At 42.6% G+C, this 23,002-nt stretch overlaps 1 protein-coding gene across 2 annotated transcripts in view; it reads right to left on the minus strand.

Annotated features, from left to right (window-relative positions):
• IGF1R (insulin like growth factor 1 receptor) overlaps positions 1 to 23,002 on the minus strand; it is a 170,488-nt gene that overhangs the window by 27,993 nt on the left and 119,493 nt on the right. For both annotated transcript variants that reach the window (XM_005424221.2, XM_005424222.2), the window contains exons 3-10: positions 15,804 to 16,116; positions 13,187 to 13,332; positions 11,580 to 11,724; positions 7,687 to 7,901; positions 5,602 to 5,728; positions 4,133 to 4,371; positions 3,501 to 3,668; positions 3,129 to 3,333 (exon numbers count right to left, since the gene is read on the minus strand). In XM_005424221.2, coding sequence (XP_005424278.2) covers positions 3,129 to 3,333; positions 3,501 to 3,668; positions 4,133 to 4,371; positions 5,602 to 5,728; positions 7,687 to 7,901; positions 11,580 to 11,724; positions 13,187 to 13,332; positions 15,804 to 16,116 — 1,558 coding nt within the window. The remainder of the gene's footprint in view (positions 1 to 3,128; positions 3,334 to 3,500; positions 3,669 to 4,132; positions 4,372 to 5,601; positions 5,729 to 7,686; positions 7,902 to 11,579; positions 11,725 to 13,186; positions 13,333 to 15,803; positions 16,117 to 23,002) is intronic.

A 23,002-nucleotide genomic window follows, 5' to 3' on the forward strand; every position in this document is an offset into this window, starting at 1 on the left:
AGGTAGAAGAGTCACACTACAAAATTTGGGCTTGAATCCTATCCCTGAAATCACTTCACTGTTGCCCATGGAACACCTGGCCAGTGCAACAGGTGCCAAGGGCATGAGGTGCAACAGCTCCACCAGAGAGCAAGTTACAAACCAGGCAAATGAGGCCTCCCTCGAACACACAACAGGAGGAAAGATGACTCAACAGGAGAACTTAATTCACTGTCAAATATATCATCTGAGTACATGCAGCCACAGAGCAGCACGCTGCAGAGAGAGCCAAGAACAGGCTCACTTGGTTTTGAAACCTTCTGGCAGAGGCTGGATGAATTTTTTTCTTTAGGAGCTCACTACAAAAATTTCCAAAATCCCTTTACTACGTAGTAAGTAGTCATTTTGACACTCCAACCACCATGTAAACCACGTCACAGAAATAAACACAGACAAGGAAGAATTTCCTAAGTTAGCAACAAATTGTTTAAGCAACACACAAGTGAATATCTTGTCAGTTAAGGCAATTTCATAGGACAGAAGCATTTGTGCCTTGTCTACACTGGTATCTATGGAAGTTATTAAACCTATTCACCCTGCTTACAATGTGTATTGATTTACTGCTTTAGCTCAGTGGAAAGAACAAACTTCTCATCAGCAAGAAGTTGGATGCCTAACCCTGAACTGATGAACATTTGCACAGATTCTGTGGTCAAAGCAGTGAAAATAAAAGTTCATTTTTAATCAACCGCAAAAGCATGTGCCAATGCAAGAACCCAAAAGGCCTGACTTTTCACTGCTTTTATGGGATGCATGGAGTTTCAAATCTTTGGTGTTATCTGCGGGTGGAGGGGACCACAGCCCTACCTTGTCTTTGGAGAAAAAGATGAAGGAATGCAAAACTTGGTGAAAACTACAGTGGTGTCAGGAAGAGAAAAGAGCTGCAGGATAACCACAAGGCAAAAGTAATTAAAACATCATGAGATTTTGACCTCAGTGCTTTTTGGTCAAGCAGCTTCCTGCATTCATGAAATGCAGAGATAAAGGCAAAAAACAAGCTCCCAAGGAAGTAAGAAAAAGTCTAGAGATAAAAACTTGAAAAATCATTTATTCTATTAAGGGAGAAGAAGGAGAAGAAATGCAAGACAAGAATTTAAAATAAAACTGTAAAAATTCAATCAAATCAAAAACACTTAAAAAAACTCGGGCTATTTAACAGCAAAGCTCACTCTCTGTAGTTCATGGCAATTTTAATGTTACTGCTCAGACTCTACGCAGAGCTTGTCCCATCCTGCTCATTAGAGAAACAAAAACCTTGAAGAATAAACTCATTCTCCTCTGGTAGTGAGTGTCTCTTCAGGACTAAGCAGAGTCCTGTTTGAAATCCACCACGGCACTAATACACATGGGGTCATCCAGAAGTTACACAAGAGATTAGATCAACAGACTTCTTAAACAATCTTCAGTCAAATACTTTCATGCTGCAACTCTTTCATAATAACCTGGACACAGGTAGAACACTGGAAACAAATACTACTATTGAGGCTTGCACTAACACATTAATTAACTTCTCCCTTGGGAAGGAGAGAAAAAAAATGACATCAAGTAACAAGCTACTTAGATTTGTCCCATGGAGATGTTTCACCAGCTCATAAACTTTTATTTCCCCGACATACAGTCTCTTAAAAGTTGCTTGGCTATGCAGCTATTGCTGAGCATTGTCCCTTATCTGCTCCTGCTGTTACAAAACACCCTAATGGCAGTAATTTAAGAGAAAAAGACAAGCTTTCAGGAAATTCTCCGTGACCTGATCAGTTTATTTGTTACTGAGTTCAAGGTTCTATGAGTTTTCTTGGAGGGGGGCAGGACAGCAAGAAAATTTGGGAGAAGACAACGCATTCTGAATTACAAATGTTTGGGGAAATAGAAAAACTTCCTTTTCAACAGACTTTCAAGTAGTTTAGACTTGACACATGGCTTTCAAAACTCCTCGCTGTGCTGCTTCATGAAGTCCAAAATCAGATCTTGTGATTTCCCACGGCTCAGCATTTCCATCATGATCAGACATGGAGGCTGTAACTTCCCTGCACCCGATCTTGGCTGCTGCTTCTCATCATCACTGCACAAAATGCTCAGTGTGACCCCAACACAGCTCAGGTAAGATACTTCACACCTCCCAAGAGAGGCATTATTTAGCTCCTCATTCTTTGGATAAAGCTAAGAAGCATTGCAAATATCAAGGTCTCAACCCCAACAAGTCAATCCAGCACATCCTTGAATAAAAGTCAAAAAAATCACAATGGAGAATGATATGAACCAGCATCAATGAGCAGCAATGCCACACTAGACTTGTCAAACTCAGGATTTGACCATGGACTTCCCCTGCCAGGAGGGAGAATGAGACAAGGGGCACCACTGAGATCTAACAGTGTATTAAAGACTGTAAGACAACAGCTGCACACTGTGTGCCCTGCCCCAGCATCCAATCACCCTAAGTAACAACACCTTACCAGAAAGATAAATTGGAAACTCAAGGATCAAAATCACCAATTAATTCAGTAGAATCTACTCTGTGTTGCAGCACAGAATCATTACAATTCCACTTAACATGTAAGCAGGTGTTTATAGTGGGAGAGTGGAAATATTTAATACTTCTCTGCAGTGCTGACCCAGGAAACACACAAGCCCTTTGCAATTAGTGCAGTGAGAAAAGGAAACCAGTTTCAATTCTGTGAGGCAACTGTGCCCTTAATTTCAAAGATAAACTCACATTAGAAGCACAAGCACTTAAATGGTTATTTAGAGAAAAATCACATCTGAAACACTCTGCCTCATGTTGCTTGTCTCTGAAACCCTTAGAGACAATGAGCTCCTTAAGTGACTCTTGAGTCTGATAAGAAACCATCACTGAAATCCTTGATCAATACAGGTAAGAACCCTTACTATGGGCTAGAATTGAAAGAAAGAAATGAAAATTGGCAAATAAGAGAAACTGCAAAGTAAAGCTGTGGAATGTCTCACATGAAAGGAAAGGTAATGTTTAGTGTTTCAGGTGTTTCTGTGTGCTGCCGTGCCCAGGAAACCTCTAGGAAATGTTAAAAGATGAAATTATCAGCCCTACCTCCAAAGAAGTGTCCAAAACCCATTACCTGGGGACAAAGATGGAGTTATGAAGGAAGTTCTCAAAGACTTTCCGGTACTCTGCTTCCTCCTTCTCCGCCTGCTTTTCTGCCTCTGTCTTGGGACAAGCACAACAAGGTCCTTTTTCTCCCCCACAGCCCTCTGGCTTGGTGGGCTCAGTGGCTTCTTCTGTATCAATGGTCCCATCAGCATATCTTCGAATTGGGACTTTATCTTGAAAGAAAAGAACAGAGATGGTTTCTTTCTCTCCAGATGATGGATACAGCAGCAATCCATATTTACCCATTCCCTCTACTGGCTGTTATTTAGCCCTTGCCAGTGAAGAGCCCTGGCAGGCAGAGTCCCAGGCATTTCCACAGATGGGCATTTGGTTCTCCTACCTTTGGAGCAGTAGTTGTGTCTGTACAGGTAACTGTCCTGAGGCTGCTGCTGCCAGCGCACGATGTAGTAGGAGAGGTTCCCATTGGGAAGAGAGGGAGGATTCCATTTCACAATCAGCTGGGACGAGGAGTTGGATGCTGAAATAACATCCAGGGGAATGGATGGCACTAAAGAAGGAAAAAAAAGAAAGAAAAAAGAAAGGTATTTAAATCTAGAGCACTCTACAATGTATTTCCATGCAAGCTTTTGAGTGAATCCCAATGCATTTCTATACTGCAAGGAAAAACACCACCTTATTTCAAAGAAAGGATTTTCTATTCATGCCAACAATTAAGGGTTCAACTGCAACCTAGTCCCAACCCAAAGTTGTACTTAAATTAATCTTTACAATGGAACAAAGCCTGCGATTCTAACTTCAAGAAGCTCCCATAGTTCCTAATGAAAGTAATATCTGAAAAAACAGCTGTAATTCAAATTTTAATACTACCTTCATAATTAATGGAACTGCTAGCACTATGCACATCATCTGCACATAAATTTTATCTCTGTACCAACAACAGAACTTATACAATAATGCACTGATCACACCTGCAGCATTATCAACCTCTCACCCCAGAGCCCAGCATCTCACCTGCAGCGTTGGTTCGAATATATATAATTTCACTTTTTGCTCCATGAATATGATGATTTTCCATCATTGTGAGGGTAACAGCCTTGACATAAATGGCATACTGAGTCCAAGGTTTCAACCCTTGCAGCAGAATTCCAGGATTGTTCTCTTTGTTTGGTGGCAGGTCAACATCAACCATATTCCAGCTATTGGAGCCACACGCATCTTGCCCATCATATTCTGTCACATTTTTGAATGGTCTGAAATATTCAAAGAAAAAAGTATCACAAATAGTTATTTTCTCCCAAAACGTGTCATATATGTATAAGAGTGCCTCGCTTCAAAGTTGCTCAATGAAACAAATAAAGCTTACTTGCTTTCCACAGCAGAATATACCAGAAAAAAAAAAAGCATTTCCAAGCAGTACAAAATTTGGAGTTCAGTTTTAGTCATGAGCAATACAGCAATGTTCTCCAAAAAAACTCTAAATTTATCTTGTTTTTTTACTGAAAACAGGCAGTGAAATGCTTCAGACATATTTGGACTTTAAATAAACATATATCAAACAGAAGCAACTCAAAACAGTTGTTGATAGTGGCCAAGCTTTTTACCATAAAGAACCCAAAGTTCCAAGACTGCCTTGACCAGGCCAGTGGGCTTTTTACCCTTTTATTTCCACACAATACAAACACATTTATACAGTTCTACTTTTCAGAAGTTGTAACACTGGTGAAAGAGCATACAAACTCTTGTTATTAATATCTGTACACTTGCCAGCACTGGCTTTATTGTAGAACATCACAATGATCTTTTCCAAGTGATGCTGGACATGAACCATTTGTGCTTCCATGTCTCACATCTTTGCTCCATGTATCATTACCAGCATTCCAAGCCTCCTTTTCACACCTTCAGACTGATTGGAGAGTTATTTTTGTGCTCATTAGGGTTTTTTAAAATTATTTTAAATCTAAGCCATTACAAGGATATTCAAAGGCAGAGGCATCTCCCAGGTAATTTGGATTTCTCCAATAACTGCCCCACACCTTCATTATCAAGAGATACTCATGTAGGAAATGACCAAAGCTGGACAGTCTAAATAACCCAAATTCAGACAATTCATCCAGGTGGCAGGGCAAACTCCTGACCTGGGATGCTCTCTAGTCAATTCTTTGACTAGAGAAAGCAAGTATCTCAGTAAACATGGTGACTTAGGAGCAGCTCCAAGTCAGACCTCTGAGAAGAGCCAAGCCATCCACCTTTCTCTTTTCTCAAATTTGAAACCTCCTGATGGATTTGCAATCCATTTGTAGGACTCATTCAAACCAATCCTCTTTTTAAAGAAGGCCTGTGCTCCACCAAGAAAAGAATCAGAACAAAAGCAAGACTTGAGGATGAAACATACAAACAGGATAAGCCTTCCCTACAGTAGGAACAGAATCTTCTGCCCTCCCTGGGACTGCCCTGGTTCATCTCTGATGACATCTACTTACGCCTCTTTGTAGTAAACAGTGAAGCTGATGAGGTCTCTGTAATCTGGAGGGCGATACCGCTCCCACGTCAGCTTAATCCGATTCTTGATCGTCGTGTTGGAAACAAAATGCAGAATTTTGCTTTCACCTGCAATGCAAAAGGACAGGATATGCCAGAGTTGGCATCACATCACCTTTCAGTGGTTTTTGCTTCTTAGATATCAGTTTTAGCTAATGAGCCTTTCCAGTAGCACCTATGACACCACAGGATACCAACAGCCTTTGTCTCTTTCCTCCTACTACATTTGAGAGCTTAAGGGTAAGCAGTGACCTTGGCAATCAGTTTAAAAAATGTTTGAGCCACTTGTTATTAATTTTTTTGAAGCGGATTTTCTTTAATGCATCATCAGAAAGCTCTTGAAAACTACTTCAGAGTTTCCCTGATGGAGGAATGGAAGCCCTGTTTATCCACAGGACTGGTTTTGGAAGCACTGAATTCATCATCTGGCTCCAAAGCACGCGCGGAGCAGTCACCGGCCTCTGTGTGCTCACTCTCCAGGACAACTTTTGACAACTACCATTTGTTTTTCTGGAGACTGAACAACATGGAAAAGACAAAGGAGTTTACATTCCCATTCATCAGAGGCTGGACCAAGAACGCCAAAACTCAGTTCATATACGGCACAACCATTTGATGGCAGCAGCTTCCAGCTACTCTTCTGAAGAGACCTGGATGGAAGCCCACAGCTTTGAAATGAATGGCTTCCCACTACCAACTCACTGAGCTTTCCAACCCAAAACAAAATAGCATTTTAAAAACTTAATTCTTGGATGAAGAAATTGTGTTCTGTCAACTGTGAGCTGGTTTCTAATGTTCCATAGAAGCTCTGAAAATAAAGAGGTTTTCACCCCCGTGTACACTGGCACTGTTGGTGCTATCTTTGCAAAGGCAGTTGAGCTTTTGTTGATTCTTTTGCCCTTCTCAGAGTCAGAAAGCTTTCTGTGCTGGTTTCTTAAAAAAGCAGGCAGCGGCTGGCACTGGCCTCAGTGGTAGTAAGGCCTGGCTGTGTGTCTGTAACTCCTCCAGGACTGCAAGGCTTTGCTCTATTGAACGTGCAAAGAATGGAGGGTGCTTACAACCAGGATCTGGGCCATCTGCGCGTCTGCATCGCGCCCAAAGAGACATTCAGCAGACTACGTGTCCTAGTTTTGTAAGCACCATCCACAACAAGGGGACTTGACTTATACACAAGATCCATTTTAGTTTACTCAGCTCCAAAAACACCATGAAGCGACCAAGGGGAAAATGCATTGCCAGTTTTAAGGTTTGAGGCGAGACCTGTAGGCATTCTTAATTCCTAGGAGAGAGATTGCTTTTAAACATTCTGTTTCACCTGGAGACCTGATGTGCAAGCCACCAAAGCCAAGAGAGGACTTTCCAATAACTCTGACCATTGCAGAATCCAAAATTAAATGCAGATATGCTCAGGCTTGAGAATACTGCAGAACAGTAAAAAGTGTTCTGAATTCAAAAGCAAGTAATTTGAAAACAAAGCAGAGCAAAATAAGTTTGAAACAAGCATTTCTAGCAACCAGGTACAATATTTGGCAGGAGCTTAAATGCAGCTGAATGTAACAGAAACAGTTTGCTTTGGTGTCTATGGAATTGTTATTCAGCAGCTTCCTTAGCATCAAGAAAAAATAAGTATCAGTGAAAGGAAAATCCCTATAATGATGCACAGTTACAAAGGAGACTGAGAAATTGCTCCTTGTTGGATACACCAAACTATTGGATTTCATTTCTCCTTTCCCAGGTATGCTCCTGTTGTTATCTGCTGCTGCTGTCACAAAACAGGGCATTTGGGAAGAAGTCATCTCCTGCAAGCAGGTTTTACAGATGAGATACGGACTGTGTAACCACATCATTTTCCACTCATGTAAAGGTAGCTTCACAGCTACAGTTTAAAGCCTGAGCAAGAAGAAGGGCTGAAATCCTCCTAAAATTGTAAATATTGCAATGGTCAGCAACAGGTCAGCATGTTGGGTTTGTTCTTGTGACACCCTCCAATGCAGTTGGCATTGAGATTTTTTTGTTTGTTTACTTACAAGAGGCTCTCTCCCCATTGTTCCTTGGATTTATGTCTCCTTTGCTCTGTCGTCCTTTGGTTCCTGAAACCTCCTCCATACGGTAAATCTCAGAAACACACAGTTTAGGATTAAATGCAAAGTACATTTTCCCCTCACTGATTGTCAAGTTATGATGGTTCCAGTCCCACAGCTGCTGAAGATTGTGGTTGTCAAGCACATAGAAGGAATAATTCCTAGAAGGAAATTTTTGAAGAAAAAAAATAGTTTAATTCACAGCTCATTCCAACAAATATTACTTTACTACAAGAAAATTTTGAAATACTGTGTTTGCTCCCTCTTACTTTAAATTGGTGTTCAGCAAAGGGCTTTCTTCTCTCCCATGGAGCAAGTTAACCCTGACTGTTTAGGGGGCAAGGAAATGAGTGTGACACAGGACTCCAAAGGTGACACCACACCATCTACACCCCACTCCAACGTGTTTTAAGAGTTGTATAGGAGCTGCGATGAGGAATATATAAATTCATGTCCTCTGAGCAGCAGATCTCTACACTGGATTTTCCATTTGGTGGCAAATGGGAAGCAGTAACCTTAGGTACTTTATGGAAGGAAAAGCCTTCTGGAGTTCTGACAATAAAACACAGTCATTAACACAGCTCTTGCTTATGTTTACAAAAGCAACTCTAAGAGTTTGCAAGTGAGGTTTCCTTGCCTTTCTGTTCTACCTCTTGGCCCAGTAAAGATTTCCTACATTCTGCCAAGTACAGCTGCACCTGTACATCAAAACCCAACAGCAAACAGTTGTCCTGACTGCACAGGATCCACACTTCAGAGCCCAGAACTAAACACAGGCAGCTGTGCTGAGCCCATTCCCTAAGCACAGCCCTGGAATAACATGCACATCCTTTATTTCCACAGATACTGTATACAAAGCTGTATGTAAAAGGCCTATTAAATATTATGAAAGCCCTATTAAATATTATGAAGAAATTCCTGGTACTACTCAATTTGGCTGAATTGGGGAAAAAAGCAGACATGCAACAGAAGCAAGATTGTAGGCTCTACATCAGCTGCAAGACAACACCTGCAGGGACACTGATATTCGGGATAGCAGGGACAGGAATGCACCACTGGGAAATGAGATAAAGGTCTGTGGAGCTGATGAACCTAAATCAAGATAACCCACCACGGCAGCATTTATTTCACTCTGCTGGGAAGTTCCCCCATCATTAACTACAGCAACACAAAATCCACTATTAACACAATGAAGCCCATCTTACACTGCTAAGACATTGCCAACAGAGCTACACTGGGCTTTCTACAAACCCTTCTAACTACAGTTTCTGCAGGAAAATGTGGCAAACAAACCACATGCCATATTATTCATTTATGGTTTTCCCATCAATTATTCCATTTAAAATTTAGCATTAATTCCTCTCTCACCCAACCTGAAACAAGAACTGTGCATTCTGGCTCCAATCTACACAGATTTGTCATTTCTTGTAATGCAGAGCATATTTTCAGAATAATGTGAAAGACAAGTTGTTTTTCTTATTTCCATCTGTCCCCTAATTACCCAGGACCTGATTTCTAATGAAGTTGCTTTATCTGGTACCACTTCACACAGATGCTGAGAAGAATGTGCTCAGTTAACAAGAGAGCAGACATGTTTGTGCTATAAATGCATTCTGCCAGTAGAGAACAAGGATGTTGAACTGCCTGTGGGATTTGACAGCCACCACCAAACCTTGTGTTGATTTCAAAGTACTGCACCTTACTAAAGTTCAGTGTTTTCTTGCCTTGGTTGAAAAGCTAAATATATGAGCTTCTGAAACCTCCATACAAACCCAGCCTCACACCTCAGTGTACAAACTATCCAGCTCATTTTTTCAAACTTCACTCACACACAGGCAGCTGAGAAACTCCCCCAAAATCAGCACTGAGCTGAGGAGCACCCCCATGGGAGCCTGCACTGCAGCCAGGTGTCACCACAGGTCTGGAGGGTGTCATTCATTCCCCACCCACCCTCAGCACAGGGTGCCTGTTCTGCTGGAATGCTGTGGTTAGATCAGGCCTTGCTGCTCTCCTGAAGACTGTCTGGATTCACCACACCCTGACAACAACTATCCCAGGAAAACAAGCCGTGAATTCCTCAGTGAGCAACCACACAACAGCTAGAGATCCTGTTCACGCCTTCCAACAGTCCTGACAGCTGATGCCTCTGCCTCAAAATGGTGTAGAAAACAGGGGGAGGTTGTTTGGATTTTATAGGCTGTCCCCCAGTTTGCTGCAGAGGTTGAAACACAACATCAGAGCAGGACAGTGCCCCAACTGAAACTCCTCCTCTGTCATCATCTGGCCACTTGCTCCTGAAGGCCACACACTGCTCATTTTCCAGTACCCAACCTGGGATGCTCTGGGATGTGCTGCCTACACACCATCCCTGCACACAGCAGGGAACACACAGACCCCAGCAGAGGATGGAGGGGCCTGGCAGAGTCAGCACCAGATGAGAGAACAAAACCCTGAAACAGAAACTGAGACCCCTCTGGCAGCACATCTCCATCTCAGTTTCCCTACCTGCAAGGAGAAATTACTTTCTTGCTGTGGAAGCACATTCACTACAGACATGGTTTTCAAAAGAGGCAATGAAAACTCTACAGACAAACAAAGCAGATTCCCTCTAAACTTTCCACTTTCCATGATAACCAAGGCAAGCAACAGCAACTGAATAAGGAACAAAACATCTGAAGTGCTGTTTTGTCAGTCCAGTTCAATAAATAAAAGGACAGTGGCTGTGGGGTCAGTCATGAAATGAGCAACAATCATAATGGGCCTTAAGTTACCCCCTCTCTCCCCCCTTAAGGCACTGCTGGCACAAACAGCTCTTGTCCCAGCAGCCCACTGCTTTCCAGGTTAAGATCCCACTCCTGGTCGTTCACAGCTCTGCCCAAGTAATTGTTCAGGCTCAGTCCTTCCTTGTCAGGTGCCTACTTCCACCTAAGTATTTTTGGACATGTTATTTAGACTGTGGTAATGCCTAAATTATGCCAGGCATCTTCCAAGCAAAGAGACTGCCCCTGCCCCTTAGTATGTAACTGCAGTCACTTCCTAACACAGGGGAATTATAGCACAAGCAGCTCTTTACTATAGATCTGGTTTACCTCCCCACTCAGCCCCATTTCCTTCTTCAAAGCTGCACCTACTTACTTCTCTGTTTGGACCCTCACCACACCTCAGCATCCCACACCATGCAGGGATAAAAACTTTTGCCTTGACAAACTTTTACCATCATAGGAAAACAGGAGTTATGTACAGCAATAAGTATCACATGGTGAGTAATTATAGAAGCAATATAATCCACAGCAAACATTTCAAGGGATCAACTTTTCCTGACCAGTCTTTTGCATGCTCAGTAGATAATCCATGTAATGCTAACATTTCAGGGAGTCGCAAACAATTGCAACTTGCACTGTGTTTCACTTCCAGTTGCACTCCCTGGCCAGTAAAATTCTTATTTCCTTTCAGCTGACTTCTCCATAAAATTCTTCTAAAACCCAACAGTAAAGAACTACAAAGAAATCCAATTGTTTCTGAAGACACTCTTTTGTCAAAGAGAGCAAAAAGAACAAACAAAACTGCTTCATTGATATAAAGAATCTACCTAGAAAAACCTAAAGTGAAAAGCAACAGCAAAGGTACCATAAAATACTTGTCATATACTCAATTTAACATGCTGATTTGGACAGTAATGCAAATGAGCAATGCTGTGCAGAGGTGTTCATGAGGAGGAAAACACTGCATATTAGTGGAAGAGGAGAGTCCGTAAATGAAAGTAAATGGGTTTAAGGAGACTTATTCTCCACAGTTTTCTATTAAAGCGAAATTGCATCCACAAATATCTGAACACTTACCCATCCACCTGCTCCTCTCCCAGAATGTACCGCAGGTTCTTCAGGAAAGACAGGGAGACCAAGGCATGGGAATGCCGGATCTTCACATACCCCGTTACTGTCTCTATCAGACCCATAAAATTCTCCAGTTCTGAGGCAATGTTACCTACAGTGAGAAAATGATAACCATTATTGTAACAGAATTCACAGCTTTGACTATTCCGAATATTCTGCTTCGTCCAGCAGTAGCTCAGTAAAAGATAATGTTTGTACTTGCTGCTTTTGAAAATGAGAGACACTGGTTTTCCTCCCCCAGAACAGCTGCCTGTGCAGCCAGATGGTTGAAGGGCAAAATAAAGCCACAGAGTAGCAGTGGGAAACCAGTCTTGCTTTTCCATACTGGAACACCTGATTTTTCCATGGGCACTGCCCTCTGAAGCCAGCACCAAATGGTGAGCCAGCATTCTGGCAGGGATGAAAAGACCCTTGTGTAAATGCACACACCATGAGATGGAATTGCTCTTTGGGTATGGAGCAAAGGTCAGGCAGAAAGCTCCACTGGAAAACAGAGAATGAGACTGAAGATGAAGAGAAGAGGGTATGTTCCTGGTCTGCTCTGGGTCACAGAGCACTGCTTTCCATGACCTGAAAAGCTACAAAACTGAACCAGTTGATGAAACAGCAAAGATAAAAGCATCAGAACATCCTCCTGCCATGAAGCATGTTCCAGATAACTCACTTTCCCATACCAAATAATCAGATGCTCTTTGGCACTCTAAAATAATGCTTAAATAAAAAAATAAAAAAACTCCCACACGTTTGCCCCAGCTAACTGGAACATTTCCCCTAAAGGAAGATTGTACCTGGAGCAGTGGGACCACAAATTAAAAAATCCACATGCTGCTGTAACCAAACCCTGGAACTTTCATTCAGCATGAGGCAGGGAATCAAACAGATCCCAATCTTTCAATCCTATTCATGAAACTAAAAGGGACCTTCCATAGGGACATACCAGTCCAATAAAAACTAACAACAATTTTTACTCTGCTTTTAAGAGCTCATCAACTGTCAACACCTCCCTGGCTGATGAATCACTGCTCTGACAAATTTAATCCATTGCTTGCTCAAGACATGTGACAGAAGTTGCCTGCTCACTAATGCTGACCATCCAGCAGCACAGTGTTAGGCTTTATAAGAGCTCTCAGCACTCTGGATTCCCTACTCTAGCAGAACACCACACCTTGCCTTAAAAAGTGAGGTTCTGCAGTCTTACAATGCCACGTGACAAGTTATTTACCTATCCAGATGCAAGGACTTTCAACTTTTCCACCTTCTTGGGCCTTTATTACCCCTTTGGGACCACTGCTCATCTGACTGCCTAATCCTGGTTCCTTGTCCTGCCAAAAACCCTAACAAAAATACCAGCTTTCCCTGGGAGCTGCATACCCATTCCACCCACGTGGGGCAGGACGGTGCTGCAGAGGGCCAAATCAAACAGGAGCACTGCTCTGGGCCTGGAAAGCAAACAACTTGCTGAGTTTTTAATGTTCTTATCATCACGCTGACGACAGAAGGAAAAATGTGAAAAGCAGCCTTATCAGGGTTCCGAAAGAAGGGCGATCACTTACTGCCACGGCGGATGTTGATCAGCAGATTTCCCTTGAGAATTGTGCATCCCTGCAACATTTGTGCTGATGTGACTGAGTCAATGGTCTTTGTTTTTCCATCCTCACAAATTTTGGGGCAAGGCCCCTCACAAGGGCTGCAGAACATGCTGTGAGGAAAGAGAAGGATATTGAAAATAAACAGTGATATACAACTCTGAGTCTACAGACTGCTCTGAGCTGAATTTTGGAAGATATTTCCCTCTAAAGCTTTGGCAAATCCTCCAGGTCAGAATGAAAGCTGTCATGCTTGTTCAGGATACTCTTGCCTGCTGCACTCCAGAGAAGCTGGAGGATTGTACCTCATACAGGGACCTATACCCACGGTCTGCCAGCTTGTGGAAGGGTCTGTGGTCCTTCCAAAGTCAAAGGCACCCCAGGTAAAACCCAGTGCCCTTACAACTGTGCATTTACTCCAACTGAATTGCTCCCAGGAACCTCTCCCCTCCCATTTACAAAAGCAGCCTCAGAGTGCAGGGAGGTTTCAACACAAAATAGGCCAGCCAAGAACTGGAGATGGGAAAATACTGTTCACAGTCTTATAAAGTTGTCTGTGTCGATGTCCATAAACCAATATTTAAAGCTCTGCACTAGGGAATTCCATGCTCCTGGCCATTTAACTCAGAAAGACAACTGTGGGGACACACAGTCACAGGAGGGATGTGGAGAAAGTGAGCAGTCAATTAGTCACTACTTCTTACAGCTTAAGAGGCATTAAAGCAGCAAGTTTAAGGAAACAGAAGATTGTGTCTTGATGCAAGGACAACTAAATGGCAACAGAAACTGGGAGAGGAAGGCCAGAAGTCTAAGCAGGTTCAAAATGGGTGATACAGATGGAAACATCAAGAAACACACATTCCCAAACACAGAGGAACCAGACTGCCAGAAGCTGGGAGGCAACACTGAAACACAGGCTCACTTCTCCTTACACTCACAGGCACTCAGAAGCATTTTTACCAGCCAAACTCAAGCAACAAGAACTCAGGGCAGACCAGCCTTTGGCTGCAGGAGCTTTTTAAATGCTCCATGGTTTTTTTCCTACATATTCATCTCGAAGTTGGACACTTCATGTGTGCACAATACAGGCCCTCTGATCATTCTTCCTAGTAAATGTCTTTCCTCATTGAAGGTAATTTTTATTTTCCAATTTATTCTAGCATTTTACTTAGTATTTCACAATTACTTACTCCACCTAGTATCACTTTAGAGAGGAAAAATAAAAATTAAAAAAACCCAAACCCAGCTCCAAAGACAAAGGCTTCTGCTGACAACACTGATGGACAGAGGCTTACTATTTATTTTTTTTTAAAGAAAGTGAACCCACTTTCCTCTGAGGCTTAAAGAAACATGTAAATTGATAACAGTTTTCCATGCATAAACCACAGCAGAAAGAAGCTCCTTTTCTAAGTAGTAAGCTCCTATTTCAAAATCCTGCTCTTTAACATGCCACAAACCACTAAAAGCTGCAGACACAAGAAAGAGGATTCAACTAAATGTACAAAGAATGCTGGAAATGCTTTCCATTTGCAACTATTTGTTAACAGCACCTCTGGGGAACAGAACATTCACTAGCCTTGAGTTACAGCTCCTTTCAATCTCTGCAGAGAGCACAACACCGAGATAAGACAGGATGGCCGCGCACTCCAGCGTAAGCGGCTCAAAAAGCTGCTACTACAAGCTCCAGGAGATAACAAAAGCTGCATTTCTCAGGTGAATATCTGGATTTGGGCAAAGGCTGTGTTAAGTTGCTTGTATCCAAATGCCAACTGGAGACTGCCTGGAACAGATGGATGACACGCACACGGAGACACACAACTGCTGCATCACCACAATCACCTTTCCAGAAAACACAGCAGCCTACAAAGACATCTTTTAGCATAATACTGAAGCACTACAGATTTTAGAACACTGACTATCCTTTACTGAAAGTCTGTGATTTCCAAGGGACAGTAGTCAATGAAGGCTGCTTGCTTAAACCACTGGAAATTACAAAGATCACAAGCAAACATTGCTCCAACTGTTAGAATTAAATAACAGGAGGAGAGTGACAGTCATAAAAGAAATTATTCTGTGTGCTGCATTATTTTTGCCACCATCTATATGATTACTTCCTTCTAAAACACCATTGTTATCTCCTGGAAATAGTGAAAAAAGGGAAATTAAATTAAATACACTGAAGAATACACATGTCTAAAATGCAGGCACACATAAAGCAAATGATATGCAAGGCAAGGTAACTCCTATGGTTTTTTCTGTGTGACAATGGTCATCATCCATCTCCAACCTTGGGCTTCACTTTTGCTTTGTTACTCTCTACTTGGAGACCTGGTTCTGCATGGCATGACCTCCTCCAGCCATTTGAAGAACCTGAGCCCACTGAGGCTGCACAGGACCGCACACACCCACCAGGTGGATTCCTCATGGAAAGGTTTAAGTCAGCTTCTACCAGGGAGCCACAAAATCCCCCACTGAAATTCCTGCTCCTACATCCTCCCCTCTACCCCAAGGAATTTACACCCCCAGCTGCCCTGAACAGGGAGTGGCAAGCCCACAGAGGACGAGCAGGCAGAAGCTGCGTTACCTTTGGCTCCCGTTGCGGATGAAGCCCGAGGGACACTCGGCCATGCACTCGTCGTTGTGAATCACAAACTTCTCGTACTCGCTGGCATCCGTGGCGGGGACTTTGGAGCAGAACTCCCTGGTGACACAGCGCCAGCCCTCGAACTTGTAGGTGTTGGGGGGGCAGGTGGGCAGGCACACGCCCTCGTAGTAGTAGTTGCGGCAGGCCACGCACGCCGTGTTGTTGTCGGGCGCCGTGCAGCTCCCCAGGCACTCGGGGTGGCAACACTCGTTTTGGTCTGTGCAGGCTCGCTTCCCGCACGAGCTGGGGCACACTGCAGGACACAAAGCAAGGCAGCATGAGCATCATCTGTTGGGGTGGGTGGCACTAGAGAAGAAACTCCATGGCGATTCATTCCCTGCGCTCTAGAGCATCTCGGAAAAGAAACCAAACCCACTACTGTAAAAAGATTCTGGTTTTCTCAGCTTTATTTGCCTGAAAGTATCTTTTTCTCAGATCAAATTTATGACATGAACCAAGTAAGTAATAAAGAAAACTGCTGAAAGCAAGATCAACATAAGGATAATGGAAACAGGCAGTACTGGAACCTTTTCCATAGCCCTAGTATTATGGACAAATTTTTTTTTTGGCATGCTGACTTATTGTCTTTCTAAGCATTTCTTGCCTTTCCTATCTGTACTTCAAATTGGTCTTTTATTGGCAAGAAAACAAGCTTCCTTCAAAACAACTTAATTACACTTGTAGAAGGAAGCACTGCTCTGTGCAGCACACATGGTTGGGCTGACCCCAGTGTAGCATCCCAATGTTGCTTATGTGTGCAAAATGCGGTTTAATAAAGTATCAAATCATCATCCACATCAAATACCGAGGAATTATGGAGCTACTATTTTCCCCCGAAGAGCATAACAAATTTCTGCCTTATCCTCAAATTCTGGGTTCACAGAACAAAATATGAAAGGGAGGGGAAAAAAAGGGGGTGCAAATTTATGGAGACATTTGTTTTTATGTGAAAGCATTTCAGCTTGGAAGACATGAACAAAGAGCAGAATCCTCAGCAGCCGAGCTCACCACTGCTAGATCAAAAGAAGTGGCAGCATTATATTTATGTAACAACAGCATTTTGATTACAGCACTCTATGGCCTTTTAGCCACATGAGCCGTGTGCCAGAGGCTCTGGAAACACACAGATTGCAAATCTGGTTTGCATTAAGTGGCTGTTTGCCACTTTCTAACTTAGCTAAAACACTGTATCAGTAACAACAGCAGAAAACTGGATTTCAGTGGTGCCACTACAGAGACATCCAAGTGAAGCAACACAGACATTTAAACTGAATGATTTCAGCAGAAAGCAGAGAATAGGGAGAGAAGTTAACATCCCAAAATGACCACTGAAGCGGCTGATGAAACTCCACACGAACTCTTCATTGTGATTTATCTCTCAGTTTGCAGCTACGGTGTTGTTTTAATGCAGGACTAAGCAGCCTAAAATTTTAATGCCCTCTTCTTCCCATAAAGTCCAGGCTCTCCAGTTTTTACAGTCCCATTCAGCGGAACTCCACCATTTTGACACAGGACAAAATGTTCAAGACTGCTATTAAGCAATAATAATAAGAGTAATAACAACAACAAAAATTCCCCCACAAAAAACCCACAAAAACCCCCATTGCTCAGAGCTCTGCATCCAGGATATTAACACCTTATACTGACTTTTGATAATAAAAGAGCCATTTTCTGACAACTTGAAGTAGTGCCCACCTTGAAAAGGACTTGTCAAAATGCCATTGAAGAATTTTGGATTTCTTGTCAGAATGATTCTATATCGACTCTGATTAATTTTAATCACCTTGTTTTGAAATAGATGGAGGGGGGAGACTGTGAGAACAAGGAGGTGGGACCATGAGCACTGCTTGTACCTGCTCAGGTACCACAAGTATCCTAACTATCACATGAAAACCAAATTAAGAAAAATTTTGCAGAGCTGTGTAATTACAGAAAGCAGGAATGTAGAAGCAATCACTGCTAAATAATTCACTGTCTGAAGAGGCTGGATGATTTTTTCTCTTGAAAAGGAAACAAACCATATACAGCAAACCCATATACCAAAATAAAACATGCATGCAGGTGTGTATTCTCTTTTTGACTGTAATCTGCACCAGTGCAAAAGAAGTCTGCCCAGATGCCACCTTAGTAAGGCATCACAAATTGCCTTTCACCTTAAGGTACACAGGACTTGCATCTGGCACTACTAAGGGATTAAATAAAAAAAATAAATCAGTGTGTCTTGCTAGCAGATGGACTGCTGTGCTGAGTGGGTGCCAGAACTCAGATTTCATGTGGTAGCTACATTTCCAGTTCAAAGCCCTACTAAAAAAAACACACACACCCCACCCCATGCCTCCAGAAAGTTCATTACTGGATATATTGATTAAATACATCATTTCTTTGTTTTCATCTGAACAATCTGCTGGAAAACAAACACTGCTGTACTAAGTATTGGGATAAACATAGATTAAGTTTGTTTCATTCCTGGGAAAGACTCCTGTATTCCCTTAATGCCTCTGCCATTCATGAGCAGTCTGCTATAAAAATAGGATTCCCTGCATCTCCTGCTAAATCTGCTGACTCTAGTCTATGGAAATATAAATTGGAACACAGAAGGATACACAAGTTCACATGAAAAAGGCAATCAGTGAAACAGGTTTTCAAAACTATAGTAATATTTTAATCATTTTAACGTGAACTCTTGAAAACTTTATAAAGATAATTTTTTAAAAGCTCAGCAGCCTCGCTTTTTCCTCAGTCCTATTTTCTGCTTGTTCTTGCTAACGTTGGCAGAGTTTTCAGCCTGGAGACAATACGGGTATCCTGTTTCTTTGAAGAGGCAGAACAAGAACTTCTGTGTGTGTGTGTAGGACATATTATCAACAACAAAAAAGCCTTATCTGCCTTACACGCCAGCTCCCTCAGATATCTCTGTTCTAAAAACCTTACTAAACAACAGTGGCTGACCTCACAGGCCAGACCCATCTATCCTCCCCCCACCCTCCCAAACTGTGCTCCTTGGGCTCCTAGATTTGCACCAAAACATGTAAAATGCACGTTCCAAATAATCTGGCCAAAAAAGTGCCCTGCAATACACTCAGTAACTTGTTGACTTTATTCTGCAGGAACATTAGAGACACAAACAGGAGCAAACAGTGGGCAGAAATCTGGGGACAGAACTTATCAGCCAGGTACAACAGTGTCTCAGAACATGAAGGCTGATGACGAATACAAAAAAAAAAAACAATCCCCCGAACAAATCCTTGCTGACAAGCCCAAGGGCAAAAAATGCTTAATTGTCATCACATGGAGATACCAAAATAATGGAAAATTTCACAGACCTTGGAGGGCAGCCATGGGAGGAGGAAGTCAAAGCAAGATGTGGAGAAGGGCAGACCCTTAAGTACTTTAATAAAGAGATTATGGAGGCCTGACTAGACCAGCACCCATTTACATTTAGGCAGTGAAAGAGGTGTCAGATCTTCAGAGAAAGACAGTACAAGACTATCAATAGCCACAAATCCAATTTCCCAGAGCAAAACCAACCACAGAACTTTCACTGTCCATCCATATTTCACCTTCTCTCTGATTTCTTCAAGTGAGTTTTCCCTGCCAACAAATATTTTCCAAGTACTTTTAAGATACTATGATCACTGATAAAAAAGAAAAAAAAAAGGCAAAATTTTTTATTCCAAGATGCCTGTTTACTGAGCAAATCAGAATCACACCTGACATACATCAAGGGGACACCTTAAAACCAAACGCAAGAAACATCTTAGAAACACAAGGAGCCACAAGAGAATCTGACTCAGAGACTCATTATCCTCAATTAAAACCCCCAAGATGCTAAACCAGAACTGCAAACACAAAGCAAGGTTTGGAAATGCTGAAACACAGCTCTGGGGGGGGGGGGTGAATTTAAAAAGCAAGCAACAAATCATCTGCCTGTATTTACAAGAGTTCCCTTTTGGACAGGCTGAGGCTGAGGAGGTGGCAGTAAGTTTGTCTGACATCTAATCCCTGCCTGCTATGCGGAGTGTGCACCACGCCAGGGCTCGCCGCAAACGCCCCGCGTTGACATCACGGCTATCGCGCAGTTTGGGCAGACAAAGTGTTCTTATCATCTCCAAGACGCCATGACTTCAGCGATGCTGGAGCAGAAAAATCAGGTGAATAAACAATCAGTCACAGGGAGTGAAAATGCAGCCAGAGGAGGAAGACTCCTGGCAAGCAGAGGCGCCGGCCTCGGCCAAGGATGGCACCGCGCCAGTCACATGCGGGCGAGCAAAAGGTTGCCAAGTGTGGGATAAATATTTTTTAAGGATTCTTTCTCTCCTTGTAAAGAGATATTTGATCTTTCTTTGGGTTTGGGGTTCGGTTTTTGGGGTTTTTTTTTGTATACTCTTTTTGGCTTTTTAGAGCATCCTTCAGATAAAATAATGCTTCAGAAAAAAAAAAATAGGGGGGAATAAAGCACCTCGCTTTGAGTAGAAACCAGAGGAGGAAGGGAGTGTTTTCTCCTGGCCAACTACTGAAAAAAATTAGCTGTCTAAATTTATCCACAAAGACAGAAAAATACAGCCACTTTTGGAATGTTAATCCTTCTACATGACAGGATTTTAAAAATATTGCATTTTAATGGACTAAACTTTGGTACGGCCTTTCAAACAGCTGACTTTAAATGCTCAAACAGCCTATACAAGACCTGATTTCTTTTGCCCAATATTCTGTGAGAATAGAGAGACTGGAGAGACATTACTCAGAAAATCCAGTTCCAGTGATTCATGCTCAGGGCTGGAATCAAAAAGTACAGAATAAAAGGAAATACACATATTAAATACATGCAGTAGCGTGTTCTGATCACAGAAATATGGGCAAAAGTCATCTCCAAGGCACTGAAGAGGCCGCTCAGAGCAGTTGTGTAAATCTTTCACAGAAACAACCATTAGCAGCATATCAACAATGGTGTAGTTTTTTCTTATTTCTTTTCCCCCATCTCTAAAACTCATTATCTCATATTCAGTGAAATCCTACAGGCAAAAAATGCTGCCATGTCGAACCACCTTCTAATAGTTAAGGTACACAGTCTGGCAGTTTTTGACATTAACTGCCAGATCTCAAAAGTTCAGTGCAATCCAGCACTGATCTAGGACCTGAAAGAGATCATCTCCTCCTTTTAAACCTCCAGTATATAGAGTCATGTCCACCAGCAAAATACTTGGATACATACAAACTTACACCAAAAGGGCATTAAGTGTATGGCCCACAAGCTATGTCTGACTCGAGATCAGTCATGTGTTTCCATGTTTAAACCCTAGTCACTACCAACCCATTTTTATCCCTGGGACCTTTCCAAGGATCCTGAAATTATTCTGAAGTTGTTCAGGGAATTATTTTCTTCCCATTACACCTGGTCAGCCTCCACACAAAGCTTTCTGGTCTCTTGCTTCTTGGTATTTCTGTTTGTCGCAGATGCTGTATATGCCTTTATCCCTGCATGAAGGAGTGGGTGTGATGAAGCATCCAGAACCTCAAAATAACCTCAGTGGATGTGCCCAGCCTGATATCAGCCCACTAACTGCACAATTTTTAATCATATGAAAGATTGATCAAGGAATCTGTTCTTGCATTCCCCTCCTCAGGATTTTACAGGTGAAAAACAATACACCGCCAGTTGTGCAGCAGTTGGAGCCAAGTGCTTGGATGGAAGCAGTAGATGGAACCTGTAGATTATTCTGGAGCAAAGGAAGTAGAAGAAAGGAGTGGGAGACAGGTTAGGAGAGGAAGGTCCAACAGCTGGAAACTCTCAGATTCCACCAGATGCAATGAGGTCTATAAAGCAGAGAGGAAACATTCATCATTCAATGAGCATATTCCAGTTGGATACACCGGAGTTTGATACCCCACACAACTCTCTTTTGGCCACCTCTCATTCATTCCTTACCCTAGAAGTTATACCAAAACAGCTTCCAGGCTTCCCAGCTGTGATACAAAACAACATGTGTGCCAGATCCGTTTTACTCAGAGCAGAGGACTTGGGGACACTCTTTGGCACTGCGAAACTCCCACATCCCTTCAGCTTTCTTCAAATGAAGCAATCAACCCTGCTAAATGCTCCAGCGTTACAGGAACTCCCATCACACCAAAATGAGAGCAAATGGAAACCTGAGTGAAGAAAACAACCACCTTATCCCACAGTCAACAGGAACCCATGGACAGCACAGGTAGTGCATGTCTGCTCCCAAGTGCGTAAGGAAGGTGCAAACAAACACGAGTTATTGACAAACCCAGGCAGCACAAATTGCATTCTCTTTCAAAACAGTTTATGTTGCCCAGCACAGCCCAGACTGGCATCATTGCAGCTGGCACTCGGGAGAATGAGGAAAAAAACAAGTCCATTTAGTCCCTTCCACGGCAGTATGAATTCAGCACATAAACAAACCCCACGGAGGCAGATACACAACCATCTCTGGGGACCTGGGGCCAGTTGCACTCTATCTTCAACACTGGGTAAACAAACTGGCTGGGAATGTTTTACCATCAGTACTGCACTGTTCCAGAAACATTTCCTCTACGCACAGGAAATTTCCCACTGGAAGATGCAAAGCAGAACAGTAACACTGACCAGAGTGGGGATGAAGGCAGGAACATGAGGGTCCCCCCGTGGTGGTGAAAGCTGCTCCCCATCCACTGCCATCCCCCCCCACTCACTGTCACAGATTCGTCCACATTCCTAAAGGGACAACTGAAGTTCCTGAACTCTGCAATAACAGATAAGGAAAGCAAAGTGCTGCTGAGGAACAGCTCTGAGGCAAATTATTTTTCCTTTTGCTGCAGATTACGAGCGATATATTGGGGTTTTACTTGTTCTTGCTTAAAGCTAGATTTAATCTGCCTGTCTTCCAAATGCTGCAAGTGTAAGGCAATAAGCTTTACAGGATTTAATTAATATACTGCAAGCAAGGAGTGCTGGTCAGCCATCTCCTGGCAAAAGCCCAGCTGGAGGAGGACTACTATTCACATTCCAGATTTATTCTAAAGGAGGAAGACAGGCTGATAACATTATCACACTGGCCTAAATTATGTAGTTCTCTTAATGCTGAAGGATCACGGCAGTTTAATCCAGGGCAAACAAGAGTCACTGGTTTGGAGGGACT

The sequence above is a fragment of the Geospiza fortis genome, unplaced genomic scaffold (genome assembly GCF_000277835.1).
Source record: "Geospiza fortis unplaced genomic scaffold, GeoFor_1.0 scaffold2, whole genome shotgun sequence".
NCBI classification, from domain to species: domain Eukaryota; kingdom Metazoa; phylum Chordata; class Aves; order Passeriformes; family Thraupidae; genus Geospiza; species Geospiza fortis.